A 24364-nucleotide genomic window follows, 5' to 3' on the forward strand; every position below is an offset into this window, starting at 1 on the left:
TTTCTGGCCTATATGCTGTTTGTGTTCATTTCCTGTTATTATTTAAAAGGCCTCTAATGTTAAAGGCTTTGTCATTTAATTTTACCTCAGCTGATTTGAGTTACCTAAAGGCACTTGACATATAGGTCTAGTGTTCTGCTGTTGTGCGCCTCAGCAAAACACTTCACTCCACTTCACTGCCTCCTCCAGACACAGTTTATGACTGGTTACGACAGGAAACTGCCAAATCCCAATGTCTTGATCTCTGTGGCAACCTCAATGAGGACAGGAGGAGAAACCAAAATAATATGAATAAGTAATAGTAAATGAATAAATATGTATTTGGCAAATGTAACTCGGGTGTGTTTTTTGTGTCATTTCTTGGCAGGCCCTGTGAACATGAGGGAGGGGACTAATTACATCATGTGCACATTTGATAAACTCTCCTCCCCTGCTCCTCTCTTAACCTTCCAAACCATCAGCTGTCCAGGCGTTCGTCCTCAGTGCAGGTCAACAGGTGAGGCCCGTTCATGTTTTAATACATTTATTTGTTTTGACTTTATGAATTTATACCAGCTTCGAGATGTGGGAGTGCTATTACAGGTGGCTGTGACATTGGAGGGGTCTGACCACAATTATGGCCTTGTAGTTAAGGGTTTGTTTAGGGTTTGTAATTTTCAAGAGTTTATATTGTTTTGAGTTCTAATACAGTACAGTCAGACTTCACAACACAGTCACAGTCATAGACATAGGACTTTTGTTTTGTTTTTTCTTTTTGATATTGCATGGATTGGTACATTTTGTTTATGTGGGCTCTTAAATTGAAAAAGCACTAATTTAATCCTGGGCTCTTGTTCTTTTTAGTCCCTTCTGGTCATTTTTGTTCAGTTTTTATTATTCAACAAAAATGTGTGGAGGTTCAGTAAAGTTCAAGTCACTATGACAATGACGTAGAAAGTATCATTATATGAGAGGATGTATCAAGAACCAGAAAGTTCTAGGAGTTTCTAATTCTGATCAGTTTCCGTTTAGACCTGGTTTAGTCTGATAAATCCATTTATTTATTCAATTCTAGGTTTGTCTTTTTCTGAACTCCAATATGAAAACACAAGGACAGTTTTATCTCGCCCATAATAATATATAGATAAAAATGCACATTTTGACCCAGTTATGTGGTTTAAAAGCCACAAATCTGATAACATCTCAAAACAGAAACCCACACAAATCCTTAGAAGTCCCTTATCACAAAACACCAGACGTTAAAATGACGTATATGATTTCAGCTACGAAGCATAAAATGTGTAGTGACCTTTTCGCAGCAGAAAGAAAGACCATTTAGACTGTGAAGTATTGGTACAGGTGAATGAAAAAGTGAAATGAGATGTAGGCCTATAGTTTATGTATATTTGATGGATTCACCCTCAGAATTGGAGTTGCGTCATTTTTCTACAGAGGCGACCTGCTACGTGATGATAATATTTAGTCAGGGGCCGCACCCACCAGGAGGGACTCACAGCTTTTTTTTTTTTTACTATTACTTAGTATTTTACTGGAAGACATTTCCTATCTGACATTGTTTATTCTTTCATAATTTATCACACAATTTTTACAGACTGCCAAATATTTCATTCCCACCATTTTCACGTACAGCATGACTGATTTAGAAGTTCACTTTTGGGTGTTGAAATAGCTGAATAACCACACTTTTATTTGCTATTTGTCTATCCTTTCAAACCCAGCTTGGGTACAGACCTTGTGGGACTACAGCTTTCAAGGTTGTACCTTCTTTGCTTTTCTTTCTTCTACTCAATACTTTCTATTTTTACATATCAGTTATGCTTTCATAACCTTTCAAATCGATATCTATATTTATTAAGGTTTTTCTTCAAATAAGTAAAGTTAGTAAGTAACCAATTTGACCAATTTTATGCCCATATTTTACTTCTGTTTCTCTTAACATTCATCAGCTGCTTGATCAGAAAGGTTTAGTCCTATAGAGAAATGAGCCTTAGCTTTCGGTTCAGCTTGAGCTTGTGCCACCAGCTCTACAATTTAACTGGCATGGCAAACAAGTTTATTGTTTCACTTCCTTATTGGACAAACAGAAAGTGCCATACTTAGGTAAATATTTTTAAACTGTTGCCGATTTAGGTTGTGATTTATTTTAGAAACTTGCATAAAGATGTAGAAAAGGATAAATGACTGAGCACCTGCAGGTTGGTACAGAGACAGGTAGAGAGAAGAAAGTAGAGCAGGAGAGGCTTAGGGAGAAAATATTATGCTCCAACAAAGACCACCCAATTTAACCTCCTCTGGGTCTGTGAAATGCAGGGGGTAAGATACTTTCAATAAAAATTAACTGTTATTTGACCCATATGTGTTTCTTTCAGAGTCAGACAGCTCAGATCCAAAATGGCCGCCTTCCTCCACCACTGCCCCTTCCTGAAGACAGTCCCTCAGCCAGCTCTGAGGAGAACCGGAGCCGCCCTCATGTCTATGGCCGACCAGTGCCCCATCATCACGAGGCAGATCAGCGTGAGCGCCCTGGCCTCGCTGGAGAAGCAGCCCGCCAAGTCCGGACAAGCCCAGAGAAGAGTCCTTACCCTGAACCAGAGGGTCCCCGGTTCAGACCAGAGGAGGACCATGGCTCAGACCGCGACTGAGGTGGCGGTCTCCGTGTCCAAAGGATGTCCGTTTGTGAGCTCTCAGATCGGCATGGTGCGGGCCAGTCCGGAGGTGCAAGAGGATGTGCAGGAAGGTGAGAGAGCAGATAAATGATGAGTAGTGTGTAGTACGTAGGTGTAGGGAATAGGCAACTTCAAACACCAAATCTGCCCCCCCGGGAATACATTCTCTGGCTCCTCTAAAGACCTGTACTATTTTCCAAATCTCCTGGGGAAATAACCCGGCACCTCCTTTTTGGCGAACAATACTTTCATACAAAGTTTCCAAGAAAAAGCAACGGCAGTCAGTATCCTTGTATTCGTGAAGGAGCTAACATGCTAGTAGAAGTAATTGAATGAAATGATCAGTGGAAGTCATTGTTATTACTCATGAAGGACATTTCTCTACTCTTTTACAGGGAGAATGAAGTCTCTGTTGAAGAGTCTTAAAGAAACTGTTTTACCGTCTCCGGCTCAGACCGACGTGGTCTCAGACCTGCTCAAAGAAAATATGGGTACGATAGAGTAATATATATTAAAAATGTGGTTGAAATAAAATATAACTATAACTAAATATAATATAACTGCTCTACAATTGCTTTTTTTGTTCAGTTTGTAAACAACAGTTTCTAATTATGGGACTTAGGCAGAGAATACATTGGACAGTTAGTAGCCAAGATAATAATTTTAAGATTCTTACTTTACTTATACTTTGCTATTTTATCGTAAATGTTTGGAGATTAAGTGCAGCATGTTCATAACTCACTCCTTTGGTGCACTAAAAGAAAATGCATCTATAAGTAAATCCTTTTCACTGTGTGTCCCGGTCTGTATAGTTGGCCCGTCTTACGACTACGACCGTTTCTTTGTGGAGAAGATCGGTGAGAAGATGCAGGACCACACGTACCGAGTGTTTAAGACGGTGAACCGCAGCGCTCACTCCTTCCCCTTCGCTCAGGACTACTCTGTGACGGGGCGAGAGGGAGCGCAGGTGTCTGTCTGGTGCAGCAATGACTACCTGGGAATGAGCCGGCACCCGAGGGTCATCAACGCCATCAGGTAGGAATCTGTTGTTTAAGATGTCTCTGTTCTGCGAAATATTGGACAGATACCGTTGTAAGTAAAGTACAAGCATCAATTTTCCTTTGGTGGTGGCTCACCCCTGGTCTAACATGATTCATTTGCTGTGTATACCATTTGATTCTAGTTGCTTTTTTTCAGTTCGGCCCTGGACAGACACGGGGCGGGGGCCGGTGGGACCAGGAACATCTCTGGGACCAGTAACTACCACGTTGCGCTGGAGAAAGAACTGGCACAGCTTCACCAGAAGGGCGGCGCTCTCGTGTTCAGCTCCTGCTTCGTGGCCAATGACTCCACACTGTTCACGCTGGCTAAGATGCTTCCAGGTATCACCTACAGGACACTGAACCAAAGCTCAAAGTAAATCCAGACTAAATAGAAGCAAGGTTTTTAGCACAACATATCAGATTTGTCCAATTTCCCCCGATTGACAAATCTCTTTTGCATCCATATATTTTTACATCTCCTTTCTCGTGGCCTTTTATGCTGTGTTGTGGATAAAAAGCTAGTGGTTTTAGTTAGTTAGTCAGTTTTGCCTATGACCTCCCTCCTGTGGTCCTCACGGTGCGTTCACTGTCCCTTCCAGGCTGCGAGATCTACTCTGACGCGGGGAACCACGCCTCAATGATCCAGGGCATCAGGAACAGCGGGGCCAAGAGGTTCATCTTCAGACACAATGACAGCCAACACCTGGAGGAGCTGCTGAAGAAGTCCGACCCCAAGACGCCCAAGATAGTGGCATTCGAGACTGTGCACTCCATGGACGGTGAGGTTACGACCGGGTCAGAGTTTTGTGGGGGGTTCTATCTGTCAAAGGTTGGCGCAAAGTAGTTGCAGGAGTGATTCCCTTATGAATAACCCCCCCCGTCTCTCCTGTTTAGGTGCGATCTGCCCCCTGGAGGAGATGTGTGATGTGGCGCACAGATACGGAGCTCTGACGTTTGTTGATGAGGTCCACGCTGTGGGTCTGTACGGAGCCCACGGAGCAGGAGTCGGAGAGAGGGACAACGTCATGCACAAGATCGACATTGTGTCTGGGACTTTGGGTGAGCGTTGTGTTGTGGAATAAAGACCCTGCGATGTAGATTTACACTGCACTGAATCTGAAATGTGAAGATGTTGTGGCTAAACTAATCTCTCACTAGCATTTCTAAAACAAATGATTTGTTGCTATAGGAACAACAAGTCATGTGACAACAATCAGTCAGGCAGTGATTGGTGATTGATCCAGCGCGGCTTGGCTGCGTCCCATATTGCATACGATTGCATGTATAGAGTATCAGGTATAGAGTGTATGTGACGTTATATGGCTGATACTGATACGTGTATTTATATATAAATATTACAAATTTACCATTTCCATTTGAGTTCGTGGAATAAATACTCAGAAAGTGAATATAGCCTACATTTACAGGAACAAAGATGGTAAGTTAAGCAAAAGCTGAAAAAGAGAAAAGTCCGCACAACTAAGTGGCTCCCAGAAAAAGTATTTATTACTTACACCACATGTAACGTTTCGGGCCTACGCCCTTCCTCAGACATTTAACGCTAAGTTAAGCAAAAGCTTCATGTTCATTTAAATATACTAAATTATATATAATATAATAATAATAATAATAATAATAATAATAATAATAATTATGTGTATATATATATATATATATAAAGAATGTGTTCAATAAAATATTTATTTACTATAGATTTTTTTGTGTTACTGCTGTAATATTTCACATACTATTTTTCTGTTAGTTCTAGATGGCATTATTGCATTATTAATTCTGAATAATAGTGCCGTTGTTTTCAAACCAGGTTTTCTGTGTCTATTTTTTTTGTTGTAGAGTAAAAAGAAGAAGTGTTCTTTTGACCTTCTTTCACTTTCTAGTATTACTTTCCACCTCTGGAGTTTTCTCATCAGTTTGTTCATACAGTGCATTAGTACATGAATTATGAAGTTACAAGTCTGCCTAAATAGGAGCTAAAAGAGTTCTGCTCTTCCCAATGTAACTTTCTGCTGTATTTCTTTCACTTGTGACTCTGACGTGACCAGAGCTCTGGTCAGATGAGGACACCCTGTTATCCGCGCTGCTCTGACTGGGACTGCAGAGATAATGGCGTCATCATGTGAAACCCACAACTCAAAGAGAAAGATTAAGCGGCTATTTAAACTGTGTTTTTAGAGACAGAGCTGTTTCAGACACCACAGTGTTACTGCAATGCATTTACGTCATTGTAATATGGATTATGTCTTTACTGGGGGCAGGTGGAAAGTAATAGTTGTACATCAGTTAACATCGTCTCACATGTCATTTATCTTCTAGTATTTCTTGCAGCCCCAAAACCATCTATACTGAACTGTATTTTCTGTTTCAGGTAAAGCCTTTGGTTGTGTGGGCGGTTACATTGCCAGCAGCGCCGCCCTGGTGGACACAGTCCGCTCCTACGCGGCAGGGTTTATCTTCACCACCGCGCTGCCCCCCATGGTCCTGGCGGGGGCGCTGGAGTCCGTGCGTGTGCTGAAGAGTGCGGAGGGCCAGGCTTTACGCCGGGCCCACCAGAGAAATGTGAAGCACATGAGGCAGCTGCTGATGGACCGGGGGTTGCCTGTGGTCAACTGCCCCAGCCACATCATCCCCATACGGGTAACTGGTTTCCTTTAGCTAGGCAGTAAAACATAGACGTGTGGGGGCGGGGTAGTTCTGATAACACAAGGCAATATTCAAAGACCCAGCAATAAAGCAATATATATAACTTAAATTTAATTTTACTTACAGTACGTCATCCAACTATAACAAATATGGTAAATATATGGTTCCTTCTTGCTTCAAGGATTTCAACCACATGGCCAAAATCTGGATAGAGACCATGGCAGTTTTAGATCATATGAATATATTATACAATGACGCAGTTCCATTGCTCTTAGCCTCATAACCTCCACCTGAACTGAGCACATTTTCTCCAGGTTGGTTTAACTTTCAATTGAGGCGTTACTCAATGCCTCAATTGAACCATGTAGATTTGTATGAAGCCGAACTGGATAAAATGCATTTGGTTAATGCGTTTCTGAAGAGGTTAATCAAAGTTCTGCTGTTTTTGAGCATTTGTAAAAGTTTAAGTCTGTGCTAAATTCCATTCTTTCCCTTCATACATTAAGATAATACCTCTATATACTGTAAGCGCTTAGATTTTTTGAGAATAAAAAATAGTTTTAACATATTTTACATCAGACTTCAGTCTAATAACTGGGCGATGAGCAGAGAGGTATGAACCAAAGACCACTGTAAACTTTAAGACATTTTGTAATCATTCTCTGCGGTTGTAGGTTGGAAATGCAGAGCTGAACACCAAAGTCTGTGACGCTCTTCTGGAGAAATATGACATTTACGTCCAGGCCATAAACTACCCCACTGTTCCCCGAGGAGAGGAGCTGCTGAGGCTGGCCCCCTCTCCACACCACCACCCCGACATGATGGAGTACTTTGTGGGTGAGTCACTTTTTGTTTTTTTACTCCTTTATGCTCATAAATCAAACTTATCACACAAAAGAGGATACAGTTGTCCGTAGTGAGTTACACTTGGACGAATTAGGAGTGCGTACTTTACAATACTGGGACCTGGACCAAGTTTGCTGCAATATACATTATTTAGAGCCTTAAACAGGAAGTTTTATTACGTTATTTTGTCAGGACTGGTATTGAAATGTATTTTCATGTACTAGTTTTCAGTAACCAGAGTGTTTTTGATTTCTGTATCATACTTTCAGCTTTAAACAGCTCTCTGAACCTCTTAACCCCCACTTTAACGGAGTGCATTTTCTCCAGTTCGGCTTTACCCAAATCTAAAAGCTCCTTGCTGCCTACAGGCCAGTGTAACGCCTCATTTGAAAGCTAAAACTGTCCCTCTTCTTTTTTTGCTGTGTTTATTTTTACATCTCGTTTTTGCCACTTTGTCACTCCACATATTCAATGTTTTTTAGCAGTAGTGGTGGTAGTATTAGTGTATTACTGCAAAACATTTCTGTAGACGACTTGTTTGCCAGAGTAACAGGCACATTGTGTGTGTTATACATTTAAAAACGTGTTTCTCTTCCCAGATAAACTTGTGGAGGTGTGGGAGGAGTCTGGTCTCCTGCTGAACAACCCAAACCTGGCGTCCTGCACCTTCTGTAACCGGCCGCTGCACTTCGACCTCATGAGCGAATGGGAAAAGTCCTATTTCGGAAACATGGAGCCTCAATACATCACTGTGCTGGCTTAGAAATACTAGTTAATATCCGCTAAAGATATATTATGCATGTGGATATTATTCTGATATTGAAACTTGTGGTCTGGAGTTAACATATTTATAAACAATTGAATCATGTGAAATAAGATGTGCCTTTTAATGGTAAAGACGAATCCTGCACTAGGCACTTTCCCCAAATATTTAAGAGTGAAGCAATAAAGGCTTGCCAATTTGAAGTGGGTGTGGTTATTACATTCAAGTTCACGTTTCTACTGGGACATCAGTAGAAGTAGAACGTTAAAATGAATACGCATGCTGTGTTACCTGGTATGTTCAGCATTGTGTTAGAAACTAGAGCCAACTGTAGTGCCGATACTGATTTTTTGGTGGATTTCTATTAGCTGATGCCGATATTTTTAACCTATTTTTCCAAATGTCTGGTCTATAAATCCTGTAAAAACATAAACACTTGGCCACTCCAGTAGTGGTCAATTTTATTCTATTACTTAATGTTTCTGTCCCAGCTTTGATTAGTTGCTGTTAGCATTAGCCTGCTGCCATTAGCATTAGCATACTGTTGAGATCAAAAATACAGTTGCTATTGAATTCTCCAGGTTCTGTGCTTCAAAATGACATGCACCATGTCCAGTTTGACGGAGGTTTAGTGAAGCTTGAATTTAAAGGAATAGGCCACCGTTTTTACATACTGAGATATGTTCTTACCTTAGCTTTGACGAGTTCTTTAGGACCTGTCTGATCTTCCCCCGTGCCTTCAGTCACGTAAACACAGCGCAGACGGCGTTAGCATTTAGCCTCTCCCCCTCTCCTCTATAGCTCCAAAACAGGTCGAGATAGAAGCTACCAAGCTCTTCCACGTTTTCCCTATTTAGATATGGTTACGTGAAGTGTTACACTACAAAGTATAATTACACAAAATTAAACAATGTGGATTTTGTAAGTGGATAAAAGGGGGAACTATATTGTAAGGCGTAGTAATACCAGGAGTAATTTGGCATCCGCACAGTAAAGTGAAGATTACTGCTCAGTAAAGTGAAGATTACTTTGCGGATTTCAAATTACTCCTGGTATTATTACGCCTTACAATATAGTCCCCCTTTTATCCGCTTAGAAAATCCACATTTTTAAATTTTGTGTAATTATACTTTGTAGTGTAACACTTCACGTAACCATATTTAAATAGGGAAAACGTGGAAGAGCTTGGTAGCTTCTATCTTGACCTGTTTTGGAGCTATAGAGGAGAGAGGGAGAGGCTAAATGCTAACGCCGTCTGCGCTGTGTTTATGTGACTGAAGGCACGGGTGAAGACCAGACAGGTCCTAAAGAACTCGTCAAAGCTAAGGTAAGAACATATCTCAGTATGTAAAAACGGTGGCCTATTGCTTTAACAAACTTGCGGCAAACCAATGTTCATCGTTTCTCTGTTCCCCTGAGGCCTAGCTTTGTGGGAGGACTTTATAAAACCCTGACTTGGGTCTTTCCAATGCAAAAAATGTGGAGTCTCTATCACTTTGTCTCCCAGAAATATCTGCTTTTATCAGCGCTACATCGGCCGTTAGCCAATATTGAAACCTCCCCAAATATCGGTCCGATATATAAGCTGGCCGATATATCGACCTCTAGTGTATATGAAGGATACATTTGATCAATTAAACGGAGTCTGGAATGGGAAAAAAGTTGATGAGCGAACAGTAAATAAGGTTTATTTGTAAAACAATTTTATTTCCCCGAGTAGAGGGAGACAATTAACCACAGTGTTAATTCACAAAAATACATGAGATTTGAGAATCACTTCGCTTGATCAGTAACTCTACACAAATACAACATTAATTCACATTACATGGGCCGGCCACTTCTCTTTTTACTCTCGTCCTGAGTCTCCGTAAGTCTGCGTTCTCACTATCCACCACTAACCCACATTCAACCAGCGTCCACGCCTTGTCCAACTGCTGCTCCCCGTAGTGCTGCAGCGCCCCCTTCAGGAAGCACTCCGCCGCTCTCATCCTCCCCAAACAAGACTCTATACACCCCACTGCCTGGTCCCGGTGAAGTCTTAACGCTTTGGTCAAATCCTCCAGCGCAGGACCTTCTTTGGAGCTCAGCATCAAACTCCGACCGCGTCTACACAGGTCTTCGGACTGGATTTTGAGCTCGTCTTCGCTGCAGGGGCCGCTGTTGTGGCGGAGGACGACGCGGTCCAGGTCGGAGATGGCGCGCTCGTGGAGGCCCAGCTGTGCTAAGCAGGCGGCCCGCTGGCGGAGGTACAGCAGTTTGTGGTGCCCTACGGCTTGGACAGAGACAGTGAGGAGGGACAAGGCCTGGTCCCATTGGCCGCAGGAGGAGACTCTGCTGGCTTCTACTGCGGCAGCCTGAGGAGAGAAATTAGGTGTATATCTTTCACTGTGACTCCAGTACAACATATACCTGTCCATTGCTTTACCTGTGCAGTGTGTTTCCTCTGGCGGACTGGCATGAGTCCTACCAGAGTGTCCAGCACATGTGAGTCTTTCTCTGTGAGTTTACCGAGTCGGAGCGCAGCGCTGCAGTATTTCTGTTCCAGGGCCTCCATCACCCCGAGTCGCCCCTGAGCCACAGCGTCTCTGGGCTCCTGGCCAAATACCTGCACCAGGTGAGCTCTGGCCGACTTCACGTCACCTAAAGACCGGAAATAAATGCATGAAGTGTATTCTTTTAAACAACAAGGCAATGTTTGTAGTGGTCAAAGAATACGACACTTTTGACCATCAAAACAAAGGCCATGTTCCACATCTTTGTGCAGAAGTGCCTGGGTTTCAACTTTTGACAGACTGACTGCTTAAATGTCATGCCAAAACAACGGCAGCATGTAGGCCCTGGAACTGGAACACGAGGCCAAGCTCCAGGTCTGTGGGTGAATCAACTGCTTCCAACACTTCTACTTTATCTAATACCTAGGGAATTTGTAGTAGTTCTGATGAGAATGGTTATGGTTATTTGCTAATATGGAGGACCAGAACTGCGAAAAAACTATTAATGAATCAATAAATAAATACAGAAATAAATTGTTCTTCATTTCTGAATTTGTTAGCTAAAAACGTTGTTATAGCCACATATCAGGCTTCAGACTCAAGCTCATTCCATTCTTCAAATGTGTATATTGAGACAGAAATCTTAACTTTCTTTTTTTCTTTTCTTTTTTATTTTTTTACAAAAATATTAACTTTTCTTTATCTTAAAGGGACAGGCCACCGTTTTTAAATGTGCTCAGTTTACGTGACTGAGAGCACACACAAAGACCAGACAGGTACAAATGAACTCGTCTAAGCTAAGGGAAGAAAATATCTCAGTATTTAAAAACGGTGGCCTATTCCTTTAAAATGAATCATATTGTAAAAATATGTATTAATTTATTCCTAAATTTCAGCATATATTTTATAATTTTGGCTGTTGCGGTCCTCCATATTAGGTACTACTAAACACGAGTCAGGGAAACAATGTAACGTGTGTGAAATAACTTGCCTATGGGTTACATATGCAATGGAATATGTATTTGTAGTTTGGAGGTACATAATGTTATAAGACATACAACATTAACCTTAAGCCCTAACACTAAGGCCCTTAGCCCTTGGTTTCAGGGCGTAGGGAAAGGGCAAGGGCTAGGGGAAGGGGTAGGGGTAGAAAAGAGAATTGAGATTGGGCCTTTGTCTTACATTATGTACCTCCAAAGTACTGATACACAATAATCCATTGTGGACCTATGGGTGACAGTGGTGCAGTTGGTAAAGCGGGTCGTCTCATGATGAATAGGTACAAGTTATTACTTATTGGTTATTGGTCAATCTATACTTAACATTGTACTAAATTTAGGAGGTACAATCAATCATCAAGGGTAGACAAAATAAAGTGTAACCCACAAGTCATGAGTTGTCCCACCTTTAGCCAGCAGTAAATCCACGTAAAGCAGGTGCCACCTCGGGTCTCTGCTCTCGGACTTCAGCAGAGCTCCACACACCACGCTCTCCTCTGTGAGTTGCTCCTCCTTCACTGGGACGCAGTGACAGGACAGCGTGTGTGCCAGTTTACCCATGCAGAACTCATGCAGCCAGTCACACACCAGCATGCGGGCTTTGTCTTTGAGAGAGAGCAGGTCTTTGGTCACCACGTCAGGGTTGATCTGCAGAGCGGCCAACACATCCTGAGTGCACTCCTGAACACACAAGAGAGGGGGAGATGATCGGAAGAGTTGATCCTAGTTAAAAGTAAAAGTCCAAATGTGTATATACTAACACATGACTGACACAGGAAGAGGGAAGCCTTCACATCACAAACAAATGTCAAACCAGGGGAAGTCTTTTCAAGTCAATTGGTACCTTTTGTTGGTTGAGCATGAGGTAGGTGAAGCCTCTCCCACACAGGGCTTGTACATTGTTAGGTCTGTCTTTTAAAATGGCACTGAAGTCGTAGATGGCTGTCTTTCTTTGGCCCAAAAAGGCGTAACACCGAGCTCTCTCCAGCAGCGACTCAGAGCCATCTCCACCTGTGGAATTACAGAGATGGCAAAAACACAAGGATGCAAATACATACTTGCACAACATTCATTCAGTCATGGAGTGTTGCATCTGACTTCCTGTGTGTTGTTGTGGATTTTCTTACTTAATAAAGCTTAAGAGAAGTTTGTCTAGTCAACATGTGAATTTATTACGCATGCGGAGATTGTGCGCTCAGACGGATCTGTGTGCAAATCTGCCGAGCAAGGTTTCGTAACAGATTTATATACAAGTACATCAAAAGGCGGTACAGCAAAACAAAGACATGGTGATACATTTGGAGATGTAAATGCAAGCGGTCAAGGAGCGCTTTGCATGGGAATGAAATCAGGCTGGTAGAAGAGACCATTGTCATGTGAAGTGGGCCATGTGGGCCTATTGTCTTTCTAGGTGCGAAACGACCCTGCCCAGGATCTTGACCAGACCCAGGATCTGGATCTTTTGTGGGAAGGAGTTGGCCCATCTTGGCCTATTGTCTGTCTGGGATACGGGAAGAAGAACCGGTCTAACCACACAGCAGGGAGCCAGGCCGAATGGCGCCGGTTTGGTTACTAGCTTAACTCTAACTAAACTTACCACAACACTGTACATAACTTTTCCCTGTCCTCACTATATTGTAAATGAAAAATACGACTAAAAATGTATGAAATGGTAAAGTGTCCTCCGTTGAAGCAAGTTATAACAAGTCGTAAGTGATTATCCATCCGTTGCTCGACAGGGAACAGTTACAAGTTAGCGGGATTTAGCTTCATAAATCACCAATTAATTAAAAGAAAAGAAAGGAAAGGATAATGAAGTAAAATTGAATATGCTACTGACCAGAAGCCATGATGCCGATGGACAGATAAGCCACTGCCTCCCTCACGCTGCTTTTGTCTCTCACTGCCTCCAGGATTCGTTTGGCCACAAAGTGACAGTGTTTCTGGAGCTGGGACCGGTCTTTCTTGTGGGCTACGGCCAACAGGGGGCGCAAGCAGCTCGTGTCACCGCACTGGATCAGCTTTTTCAGCAGCTAAAGGAGAAATTATGAGAAATTCTGTGTAAATTAATTGAAGTTTAAGTTACAAACTACACTGATTCAAAACTCTGTGACACTTTTTTTTCTCCATTGTTCAACATTCCAAAACAGGAAATTCCGGAGTGAAAGGAAGACAAGGCAAGTATAACATTAGAATACAGAGGGTGTCAGACCTGGTTCGTGTCATAGAGGAAGCCCCTGTGTAGCTGCAGCAGCGCCAGTCGAGCCAGGACTGGAGCTCTGGGAGAGTTGGGGCCGATGGCCAGCAGCAGACGGTAGGCCTCTTCCACTCGACCGAGCTGGTACAGGGAGTCTGCACTGAGGATCTGAGCGCTGTCTGAACCAGGCTGCAGCTCGGACAGGAGAGAGGCCAGGCACTGCACACCTGCCGGGGTACTGGGATACATACACAGTTGTTAAAATGCAATCTAAAGCTGAGGTTTCATCGAAGCAGCTTCCTCAAGGCTGTGTATCACTGCAATGTACATTTACAGGAAATGTATATTGCAGTGATTTCACCAAATAAGACTCTGGGCTCTTCCGCTGTGTCTGTTCAAGGCCGGACATATACTGCATGGCCATGGTCTTTTTCACGACCCATTTCACTCCGCGGTCACCACGCTCAACCTTGAGGAAGCTTCTTGGATGTACAAGTGTTGAAACTTAATGAAGGTAGTAAAAGAAGGCATAATCTGAGGAAATTGTTTGCAAAAGGATATTCTAGGACAGGGATCTCCAACCAGGAGCATGGAAGCAATAACTCGCCAAGCCTTTCTAGCTCGCCAACGACTTTTCTACACACTTGATAACTAACCATTTTAGATGCATTTCCTGTTTGTTCTGAACATGCTGAACACAATCAGTGACTAAACTCAAGACACTTTCTACCATCTTGACAATGAATCCTCCTGGATGACCTCCACCTCAGTTGCATTTTAAAGTCTTTTTGAAGTATGAGTAGTTCTCCAATGTAAAAAAGGTTGGAGTCCCCGTTCTAGGATTGATGTGGAGAAGTACATCCTCCAGTTCAAACTTACCCTGACCTGTGCTTGTCCTGACTCCCATCCTCCTCGGTCTCCCTTTGCTTCTTCTCACTGACACAAGATGGCGACCGCCCCTTCCCCGTCGCCTCCAGCATTACTCTCCCTTGCTCCAATAACACCGTGAACAGCAGTCCTCTGTAATTCCAAGGCACTAGGCTCCGAACGCACAATGCAGTCTCTTGAGGATGCAGCCTACTGGCCGTCATATAATCCAGGGCTGTCAAATAATTCAGGCCTCCGGTCATCCTCAGCAACCCTCTTCCGCATAAAGCTCTCACGCAACTTGACGGGTGCGGCGTGTTGTGCTCAATCACCGCTTGAAAATCTTCCAACGCTCCTTTATGGTCGCCGGAAAGCAGTCTAGCGTATCCTCTTAAGACTTGGACTGTGTTTTGGTAACTCTGTTGGCCTTGCCCGCTTGCAAGTTGGCTACAAATTGACAATGCTTCCTTATGCTCCCCTCGGAGCAAAAGACAATCAGCAAGGCGTACCCTGAGCTCTCTTCCTCCGCCGTCTGGCTCTAAGTGGCACAAAGTTCGTAAATTTGTTAAAACAGGATCTAGTAGCTCGACGCCCTCTGTGGATCTTAAGTCCGGTCTAACAAGCACACGTTCTTTAAACTCGGACAGGCCTCTCTCAGCTTGTTGCTGTAGGTGACTACGAGCTGCCATCCCAGTCCCGTGGTCTGTGAAAAAACGTTGGAAAAAGTTTCTTGCAGTTGCAGGGTGAATTTTGAACGCTTCGCCAATATCGTTACATGCATCTTGGATTCTTCCCACAAGGGAGAAGGAGGCAGCGGCCCGAGCAGTCAAAAGTCGGCTTACTTTCTCCACTTCGAAAGAATTGTCATTGCCATTTTGATCCAAGATAGTCGAGTATGCTTCCACGCACTCAGTAAATTTTCCACTCAAGAATAAATGTTGCGCTTTAAGTTCTTGTACTTCCAAATTGTCCGGCAATAGCGCTAACGCAAACTCAAGCGCTAACAACGCCAGTTCATTGTCTAGCCGTTCATATTCTTCCATTAACTTACCTTCAGACATCCAAGAAAGATGCGTCTGAGCGATCTGGTCTGTAAAAGCGGCAACTATTTTTGCCAGATGTTGACCCTGTCTGCTTTTTACTAACTCCACAGCATCAGTTTTGTCTTTGTGAAATGCTCTGAGGTACAGTTTTAGCCCCGTGGTGGAGTGGCGGTCGGAAAATAAGCAAGCTAAAGCCCGTGTTAGCTCCAAAGCCAAAGTGGTTTTACTCTCTGGAGGCGGGTTTCTCTTGCCTTCGAGAATGGACGTACAACGGGCAAAGATTTCTTCACAACCATGCCCGCCATTCAGAAGCAAGGACTCCATTTTATAAACAGTCGCTGAGATGTTATTTGGGCAAAGCGTGGACAGAAAGACAGCGACTAGACCTTTATTCAGTCCCTCGGGTTCACAGTTGCCATCCAGCCAGCTTTCCAAAGTTGATACGATGGCTTCGAGATTGGGCAGTTTTCTCATATGGGTCACAGTGGGTCCGGCGTGAGACCTGAAGGCAGACATGTACAGAGATGAAGCTTTGTCGAGCTCGCCAGCCCCTAAAAAACGGTCTGCTTCTTCACACAGCTTAAAAAAATGGCCGCCATGATGAGATGGAGAGGTCATGGTCAACAACATAGGCCCAACTGCAAAGAGACAAAGAAAATACAATGAATCATAAAAACACACTTTCTCAGTATATGATTTCATTTCCTTATGTCACTTATGAATGATCCCATTTAAAGTTTATTTTTTTTATTTTGTGCAGTTATGGCAATTTATAGCAATATCAACTCATATAGACTATAAAAATCCCTGTGGAAAGATTGTTCAAAGAGCTAAAATAACATTTGAGAGTAGGTCAAAGGCCATGGAACAGCTGATGTGTCCTGTGAAAGAGAACTCCAGTACAATTTTAAACTCGCCATTAATTTATTTTGGAGTGAGCCAAGAATCCAAGAAATCATTGCCGTTTTGATGACACATTCCCGAGGACAACTTATTTGGCTTACAAGTTTTTACTTTTTGTGGTTTACAGACAAAGTCGGCTATTCTAATTTTGAATCTGATTATTCCTATATTTTCGTTGAGCAAATCTGCTTGTTGAAAATGTTTTTATTCACGTTCACAAAGGCTACAGGAAACACGCTGCCCACTCGCACTCCCCATGTCCTTTCACTAGGCCTACACACCTACCTGCCGCGGTCGTGACCTGTTTTACACCATTTAAAATAAGTAACTCCGTGACGTTTGAAGCGTGAAAAGCGTCCTCGGCCACGGCCGATGTCACGTCATTTTATCAGCGCGAACACAGGCTTTAATCCAATCCAGCCCGGGCCCCTTTCTTGAAACTCAATAGCTTTGGTTCACCGTCTCCAGGGCAACAGGTGTCCCGCTTGTAGCCTGCAACAAATCCTGGTCTGAAAACTTGTTGAAAGCGTTTAAGTGTAGTGAGCAAGTTTGATCTAAAAACAAGCTGGAGAAATGAAGCCCCGCGCGCTGCTGTTATCCCTTTACGCGCAGTGCGTCAGAATGAGCTCGCGAGGTGCTACGGTCACTGGCCCCGTTTCCTGGCAACGGCTAACGCCGGACACGCACAAAGGCACGCGCACAGACTGTGCCAGGCTAGAAAAATGTGTTAGTATTAGCCAACTACGTGCAATTACAATCAAAAGTCTACATTAAATAAAGTTTTTTGATGGAACAAAAATATACTGAAACCAGATTTGAAATGGGGTAATCGGCTACAGCAGCGTGTGTTTTGAGCAAGCATATTTTGTAGAACAATGTTTGGAGAAAGGAGTGGATAGTAGCCATACATACAGAGCAGCGAGGGCTCTTTGGGCTGAAAAGAAATGTGCAATTCAACGTTGTATTGTCGTATTGTCGTATTATGTTGTTTTGTGTTGAGTGGTGCTGTGTGGGGGGTTGGAATTCTATAAGTGTTGCTCCTTCCATCCCCTTTTCAGACTGTATGCATGGACATTGATTGTTCCTTTTTTTGTGTTATCTTTTATTTTCTGTTACAAAGAGATTCCCTCCTGGAACCGCCACCTTAACGTGGTGGAGGGGTTTGAGCACCCAAATGATCCTGGGAGTTGTCGGGGCCTTGTGCCCCTGGTAGGGTCTTCCATGGCAAACAGGTCCAAGGTGACGGGTCAGACAAAGAGCAGTTCAGAAGCCCCTTATGAGAGACCAACAGGCCCGGTTTGAACCATGAGGCCGTCCTTCTGTGGACCCACCACCTGCAGGAGGAGCCATAAGGGGCTGGTGCAATGTGATTTGGGCAACTCCAACGACTGCCCCCACGACCCGGCAACGGACAAGTGGAAGAAGATGGATGGACGGATGTAACAAACAAACAAACAAACAAACAAACAAACAAACAAACAAACAAACAAGCAAACAAACAAACACGTCTCTTTGTAAGTGTGATAAAAAGTCCATCCAACTGTAAGCCCCTTTGGGACAAAATATTGAATTTTATTATTACTATTATTATAGAAGACAATAAGGCAACTTGACAAATACACACCATTATAGAGAAACAACCTTTTTTAATTTTAGAATAAAACAATATTATATCAATATATATGGACAGTACAAAAAAAAGTCCAAGCAGATTACAGTAAAAAAACTCTAGATGAGCTACATCACCACAGACCAGAAAGCTGCCTGACGGAAAACAAACGTGGTGAGTCACACTATGGACCAAAGGTCTGACTTCACGTGGGGATTTACAGCTTCCTTAGAAACATAGACAACATGTTCCTTCAACAAGAAACACACCAACCAAAAATACATACAAACTTCAAACGAAACACAACACGTTCCTTTAGCTTTGTAAACACAACTGGTGTTTGTGGGAAATTCCCTTCTGATTTCAACACTGTCATACAGACTGCCACCATAACCACAGACAGTGAGTGGGATGGTTTCACCTGCAGAGGGGCGACAGTGGCACAGGTGGCAGAGCGGGTCATCTCATGGTTGAAAGGTCAGAGGTTTGAATACTGGCTCTTTTAGGTGCACACTGCCGTTGTGTCCTTGGGCAAGAGACTTCATCCACCTTCACCCCTCCAGTGTCTGCCTACATTGGTGTATAATGAGTGTGTAGTTCCTTGATGAAAGCACTTTGGGTAAAAGCACTATATGTTGAAGCCATTTAGTTTACGTTCCTTCAAATACTGGAGAGAAGTAGACAAAAACACAAAACAGTGGCTCCAGACAGGCACTATTTCTGTAGTACTGCATGAGCTGCTTCTTCTACCATAGAACAAAAGTGTGATTCCCATATGGTTGCATAAAAGATGTAGAAATGGTAGAAAGGCTTAGATTAAGACAAGTAGTAATACTTGGGTAAAGGTACCTAATATATGGGAAATATCCAGGTGTAAATGTTCAGTTTCAGATTGAAGGCTACTATAAATTAAATTCTCAGTAAGTAATAAATACATCCATGCAGTAAGTTACACTTGTTTCTTTCCTATATCATACAGATATGACCTTGACAGTGGCTAATTCATTAATTAGTACCTAGAACACTTTTGAGAGATTGCACAATGGAACACACTGAATCTACTATATCATTCCAAATCTTTGTCCAATCCTGCAAAAATATTTCCCGGATCCTTTACTTACTAAACTCCAGAGAAATGGAAATTCGTTCCTCGAAACGGGCTCAAATTAAGAACTGGACATTGGTCATAGCTTCAAAAAATAGCTGCCAAAGAACAAAGCAACAGAAGGCCACACACTTCTGTAACTCTTTTTGCTTCACCACAACATTGAGGTGCCAATATTAGCAGGGCACTGATTTTATCCCAGGTCCATATTAGTATCTTTTTCCTGATATCGTCACGCACTGTGGCCTCCAGTGCAGCTTCTCTAGACTCTCCATGATCATCTCCGCACAGCCTGCCAGCTCCATGTAGCGCAGTGCTGAGTAGACGTCCTCCATGCTGGCGGAGGACTTCTGGCTCCACAGTCTGAGCTGCTGGTACTGTCTCTCCATAGAGCTCGAGCCCGCGTCCAGCTCCACCCTCTCCAGCTGCTGATCTTCCACCGACAGGAGGCGCAAAAACTCCTTCCAGCGCCGCAGCGGCACCTCCTTTATCACCGCGTACATGACGACGGCGGGGAAAGGCTCGGAGAGGTCCTGGTCTGGACGAACTGAGGGAGACATGAAAAAGATGGTGTCCAAAAGTATACTTTGAAATGTAGGTAACGGCGAGGAAAATATGTTGTGCTAGTGTTGACTTTGATTAAGTATGTCTGAAAGGGGACAACAACTAACAAAACAAGAAGTAGTAAGTAAGTAATCTTTATTTATATAGCGCTTTTCACAGACAGAGGTCACAAAGTGCTTTACAGTGGACAACAACTAAAACAAACAGTAAAAGACAGTAAAAAAAAAAAATGCATTCAAAGAGGCAGCTCAGGGACTGCGGATGGAAAATAGCTGCTGAGCTAAATCTGGGACCAGGATTTTAAAGTTAACTCTGGAGGCAACTGGAAGCCAGTGGAGAGACTTTAGAACAGGAGTAATCTGGGCTCTCCTGTTGGTCCGGGTCAGGAGCCTCGCTGCAGAGGTTTGAACATACTGTAGGCGGGTCAGCTCCTTTTTATTTAGGCAGGTGAACAGGCTGTTGCAATAGTCCAACCGCAACGACACAGAAGCATGAATAATGGTCTCCTGCTCTCTTTGTGAGACTCAGCTTGGCGATATTGCGCAAATGAAAGAAACAGTTCTTTAATAATTTTCTCGAATGTTGCGCTTGAGACATGTCTTCATCAAAGATAAATCCAAGGTTTCGTAAACTTGTCTTGACTGACACGCTCAGGTCTCCCAGGTGTTGTTTAATACCCGAGATGACACTGTCGCGGGCAGCAATGAGTGTCTCAGTTTTCTCTGAGTTTAACTGGTGACTGTTCTCACTCAGCCACTGCTTAACATGGGACAGGCAGTCAGGCAGACAGGCAGTCAGGCATGGGACAGGCAGTCAGGCAGCTTAACATGGGACAGGCAGTCAGGCAGAGGAAGGTTTGTGGACTTCAGAGGTCTTGAACGAGCAGTAAAGTTGTATGTCATCCACAAACAGGTGATAAGACACATCACTGAACCTCTGGATTACCTGTCCAAGAGGGAGGATGTACATTAAAAACAAGAGTGGCTCTAGGACTGAGCCCTGCGGAACACCCCCACTAATCCAAAACAGAATCAGGCAAACTGGATCCTATAATACTACCCTACTAATATTAGCACTAAACCAGGCCTGAACCAGTTATACAGCAGTGCTAAACTTGAATAGTTGAAGTGCAAAAGATTCTGCAGTGCCACCAAAAGCCTGGACACTACTGATGGTTCCTGAACAATATGGTCTACGGTGCTTTTCATCAACCATCACCACAAGAGCAACTGCAGTACAACCACTGCTAACCTACTGCTCTAGTGTCAGTTATGCCACTTTAACAGTGCATTATGGAGCTTTTTGGTGAAATAAAACTTGATATTTATGTGTATTTGACCTTGTAAATTACCTGCACTATATGAGTGGTCTGCATGGCACCTTTACTTTTGATCACAGTGGTCTGTAGAACGCACCAGGATCAATTACTTTGTTGTTTTCTAGTGAGAGGGTGCGTCACCTGTGAAAACCTTCCAAACAATTGACCCTTTAGCGTCCTGGAGACCACTGTGATGGAAAGTAAAGGCGCCATGCTGACCACTCATACAGCTAGTATAGGTCGTCAAATACGCACAAATATCTTTTTATTTTTTTTCATAAAACTTGTATAATGCACCTTTAACTCACTGGTTTTCAACACATTTTCAGTGTTCTTTTTATTCCAAACAGGAGGTCAAATGGGGACTGCAGGCCTTAAGACAGGGGACACCCTGGTTGGTCAACAGGTAGTTGCAAGGCAGATGACCATTAACGGTGACATTCACACAATCACAAGAGGCAATCACATTTTTTGCTTGGGCAGTGCATTTGTGTGGCGGGAAGAGAAGTAAACCCACAGTAATATGAGGAGGAAATGCACCCACCTCTCAGAGGCAGGCTGATGTGGCCTAGTTCTTGCACATCAAATGCCTCAAAAACATTTGCATTTGTTCTTGTGGTAAGGGGGAGCAGAATGTCTCGATGCTATTTACTTTACAGTTCAACATGATAAGATAAAGAAGGTTAAATTCGAAGGCGGTGGATGTATTCCTGTAGTTGAAACCGCAGGGTTTTTCAGAGCACAGTGAAAGGCCAAATTCAAACAACAGGAGGTCAGGAAGGACTGTTGGTTATGGGGGTCTTCCGGACAATTCACACTCAGGTCGAAACCACATCATTCAGCATGAATTTAATCTTTAAATTCACTAATATTGTCAAATGCGCATTCCTTTGACAACCTGCAGATACAGTGCCTGTATGATGATTCTGTTATATTTCAAAAAATAGAAAAGTGAAAAGTGGGGCTTGCATAAGTATTCATACAGCATGCATGAATACTTTGTGGAACCCCCTTTTGCTGTAATAACAGCAGAAAGTCTTTTGGGGTTTGACTCTACAAGGTTTGCACATGTAGAGACTGACATTTTAGCCCATTCATCTTTAAAAAACAACTCCAGCTCTGTCACATTAGAAGGAGAGCGTTTGTGAACAGCAGTTTTCAGACCTTTCCACAGATTTTCAATAGGATTTAGGTCAGGAATCAAAATAAAATCTTCATGTTTAGGGTTGTAAACATGACAAAATGTGCAAAAGTTCAAGGTGTATGAATACTCACAAGAGGCACTGTATTAGGGCAGCAGTTTTCAAGCTTCTCAAACTCCAAAAGACATTTATGGTGTACCTTTTGAGATAGAGGTGTTTTATGTTGTATTATTCATTCACTCTGTACAAAGACGCTCTGGGGTTGACTGACAGAAACATGGCTGCAAAAATGGGCTCAATACTACCAGAAAAAGTAAAGTCCATCACACCACCTGTTCTTATATCTTTGTGCCAATCGATTACAATACATAGGGTTAAAGTGGTATGTGTTCAACTTTTTTCAGCATTTGCGATTCATGACATGTGATAATTGAGGGATCCGAGAGCCTGTGACACCAATCTTAGCTTATCCACACCAGTCCCCGAATGTGTTGTGACAAACACGTAACTGAAACCGGGTCCCCAGAGTTAAATGATTGGTGCATATACAATGTGCATTTAGAGTTTTGTTGGTTTTTGACCTCAGTTTAAAATATGCTGCTTTGAATAAAAAAATACAGAAACATTGACTTTTTAGAGCTTTTTACCACAGGGTTGTTCCCGCTGCAGCTTATACAATGCTCCTCCTTGTTTTAGATCAAAATTGCAATTTCTAGCCCACACAGTGTAAGACAGTGATCAAGAGGCGTTTGAAATTATTACAAAATGTTATACCTCCTCCTTGAGGAAACTTTGTGATTCTAGTGACTGTGAATGACTGTTTCACTGTATCTGATCTGAGACATCTCTGCATACAGTGAAGAGCTTCACTTTTCCCATTATACCACCTCACAGCAGCCACAAGATAAGAATCTGAAGTTTCACAAGTGCACTGAGAAAAGGGTGCAGTTTCCTACATTCTCTCAGGTCTGTAAATTCACAGTGGCTTTTTGGTGAATAAGATTTAAACTTTTTAGGCCTGGTAGTGATGTGCCAACGACAACAAATGTTTTAAAATCTTCATACATAGACATTCTTGTAATTTATACAATATAAAATAAAGCATGTCATGATGTAATATATACTGTACACATCAAAACAGACTAGATCCTGCACGTTACCTCTGTGTTCCCCCTCTGGCAGAAGGGGGGGGCTGTGAGCAGGATACGCTGGGGGGCTCATCACCTCCATCATGGGGGTTTCCTCAGAGATGGTAAACTTCTGAGCATGGCAAAAGGTTTAGACATTTAAGTTACTCCACTCCACACATGAACTTATGATAACATGAAATGATCGAAAGTTTCACACCGACACGAGTCACGGCACAAACATGGAGATACAGATCAGGAAAGGCCAATATGTACGCACCAGTGTGGTCGGGCTTTGAAGACATCCTTGTTCTGTTCAGAGAAAAGATAACGGTCAGTTTCCTGTCTCAAAAAGATCTGTCAAAATGCAAAAAAGGCACACGCTTTGCAGGAACACACACAATCACTTGAGTAGGTTCACCAACACCACAACCTCTTTCCACTGGTTTTTGTGAAATTATTTGCTCAGAGAAACACGGAGGAAGCAACTGTACTAAACAAAACAAAACAAAAGAAACTAGTGTGGCTCAGATCAGTACTGTTAGCTCCCGGGTCTGTTTCAATTGAGAGTTCTATCCCCATACAAATGAAGGGAGAAGCCTGTCCTTATTTAAAAGCATGGCGAGGTATGGCATGTCCGTTTCATGGCATTTATATATTTTGTGGTTTAAGTGGTTTCTTTGTTATTTACATATTATAGAAATATGTTTCGTGGCCATTAGGTGTTTATCTGACCACACAAACAGTAGAACCTTAACTGAATAGCATTTAGCTCCGAGGACACTTTTATACGCTAACTCTTGTCTCGAGTAAAATCTGAAAAGATCAATGGGTTGTCAACAGCTGGAAAAATCTGGATTGTTCATCATTTGTGATGTTTGATGGCTAATGGCTATAGGAAGTATACATTGAACAGGCCAACGGGCTCTAAAAGGTTTCCTGAAGTAGCCTTGCTGACTGACAGCATATGTCACGATCAAAGGCCACTTTTCTGTTTTATTTCTATGGATAAAGCTTCATACT

General features: G+C 42.8%; 3 protein-coding genes across 5 annotated transcripts; 1 reads left to right on the plus strand and 2 right to left on the minus strand.

Moving 5' to 3' along the window:
* Positions 1–371: 371 nt before the first annotated feature.
* Positions 372–8244, plus strand: alas2 (aminolevulinate, delta-, synthase 2). 2 transcript variants are annotated; one of them, XM_079558149.1, is made up of 10 exons: positions 372–496; positions 2372–2737; positions 3062–3157; positions 3479–3701; positions 3864–4048; positions 4309–4488; positions 4604–4768; positions 6093–6361; positions 7042–7204; positions 7813–8243. In XM_079558149.1, the coding sequence occupies exons 1-10, from the start codon at positions 379–381 to the stop codon at positions 7974–7976; spliced, it is 1929 nt and encodes a 642-aa protein (XP_079414275.1). In that variant the 5' UTR covers positions 372–378; the 3' UTR covers positions 7977–8243. The 2 variants fall into 2 exon arrangements, with proteins under 2 accessions (XP_079414275.1, XP_079414276.1); XM_079558150.1 differs by having other exon boundaries at positions 458–496; positions 2376–2737; positions 7813–8244.
* A 1514-nt stretch (positions 8245–9758) lies between these two features.
* On the minus strand, positions 9759–17105 carry ttc34 (tetratricopeptide repeat domain 34). Of its 2 annotated transcripts, XM_079558962.1 has the most exons (8): positions 16762–17105; positions 14543–16211; positions 13679–13901; positions 13307–13499; positions 12311–12477; positions 11874–12147; positions 10402–10616; positions 9759–10330 (listed from the first exon to the last, which is right to left on the minus strand). In XM_079558962.1, exons 2-8 carry the CDS (start codon positions 16201–16203, stop codon positions 9788–9790), a joined length of 3276 nt encoding a protein of 1091 aa, XP_079415088.1. In that variant the 5' UTR covers positions 16204–16211; positions 16762–17105; the 3' UTR covers positions 9759–9787. The 2 variants fall into 2 exon arrangements, with proteins under 2 accessions (XP_079415088.1, XP_079415089.1); XM_079558963.1 differs by lacking the exons at positions 14543–16211; positions 16762–17105 and having other exon boundaries at positions 13679–13941.
* Positions 17106–19399: 2294 nt separating this feature from the next.
* Positions 19400–23650, minus strand: LOC306964846 (tumor necrosis factor receptor superfamily member 25; the record flags this gene model as incomplete). Its single annotated transcript, XM_079559006.1, has 3 exons — positions 23622–23650; positions 23375–23474; positions 19400–19737 (listed from the first exon to the last, which is right to left on the minus strand). Exons 2-3 carry the CDS (start codon positions 23445–23447, stop codon positions 19400–19402), a joined length of 411 nt encoding a protein of 136 aa, XP_079415132.1. The 5' UTR covers positions 23448–23474; positions 23622–23650.
* Positions 23651–24364: the final 714 nt, after the last annotated feature.

Source organism: Gobius niger (assembly GCF_951799975.1).
Source record: "Gobius niger genome assembly, chromosome: 6".
In the NCBI taxonomy this organism is placed as follows: domain Eukaryota; kingdom Metazoa; phylum Chordata; class Actinopteri; order Gobiiformes; family Gobiidae; genus Gobius; species Gobius niger.

Coding starts and splice junctions, on each gene's coding strand:
- ttc34 (XM_079558962.1), bottom strand. CDS start 16,203: ATGTTGTTGACCATGACCTCTCCATCTCATCATGGCGGCCATTTTTTT. Junction 12,478..13,306: donor CATCGGCATCATGGCTTCTG/GTCAGTAGCATA, acceptor GTAATTCCACAG/GTGGAGATGGCTCTGAGTCG. Junction 12,148..12,310: donor TCATGCTCAACCAACAAAAG/GTACCAATTGAC, acceptor TTGTGTGTTCAG/GAGTGCACTCAGGATGTGTT.
- alas2 (XM_079558149.1), top strand. CDS start 379: ATGAGGGAGGGGACTAATTACATCATGTGCACATTTGATAAACTCTCC. Junction 4,489..4,603: donor GACTGTGCACTCCATGGACG/GTGAGGTTACGA, acceptor TCTCCTGTTTAG/GTGCGATCTGCCCCCTGGAG. Junction 4,769..6,092: donor CATTGTGTCTGGGACTTTGG/GTGAGCGTTGTG, acceptor TTTCTGTTTCAG/GTAAAGCCTTTGGTTGTGTG.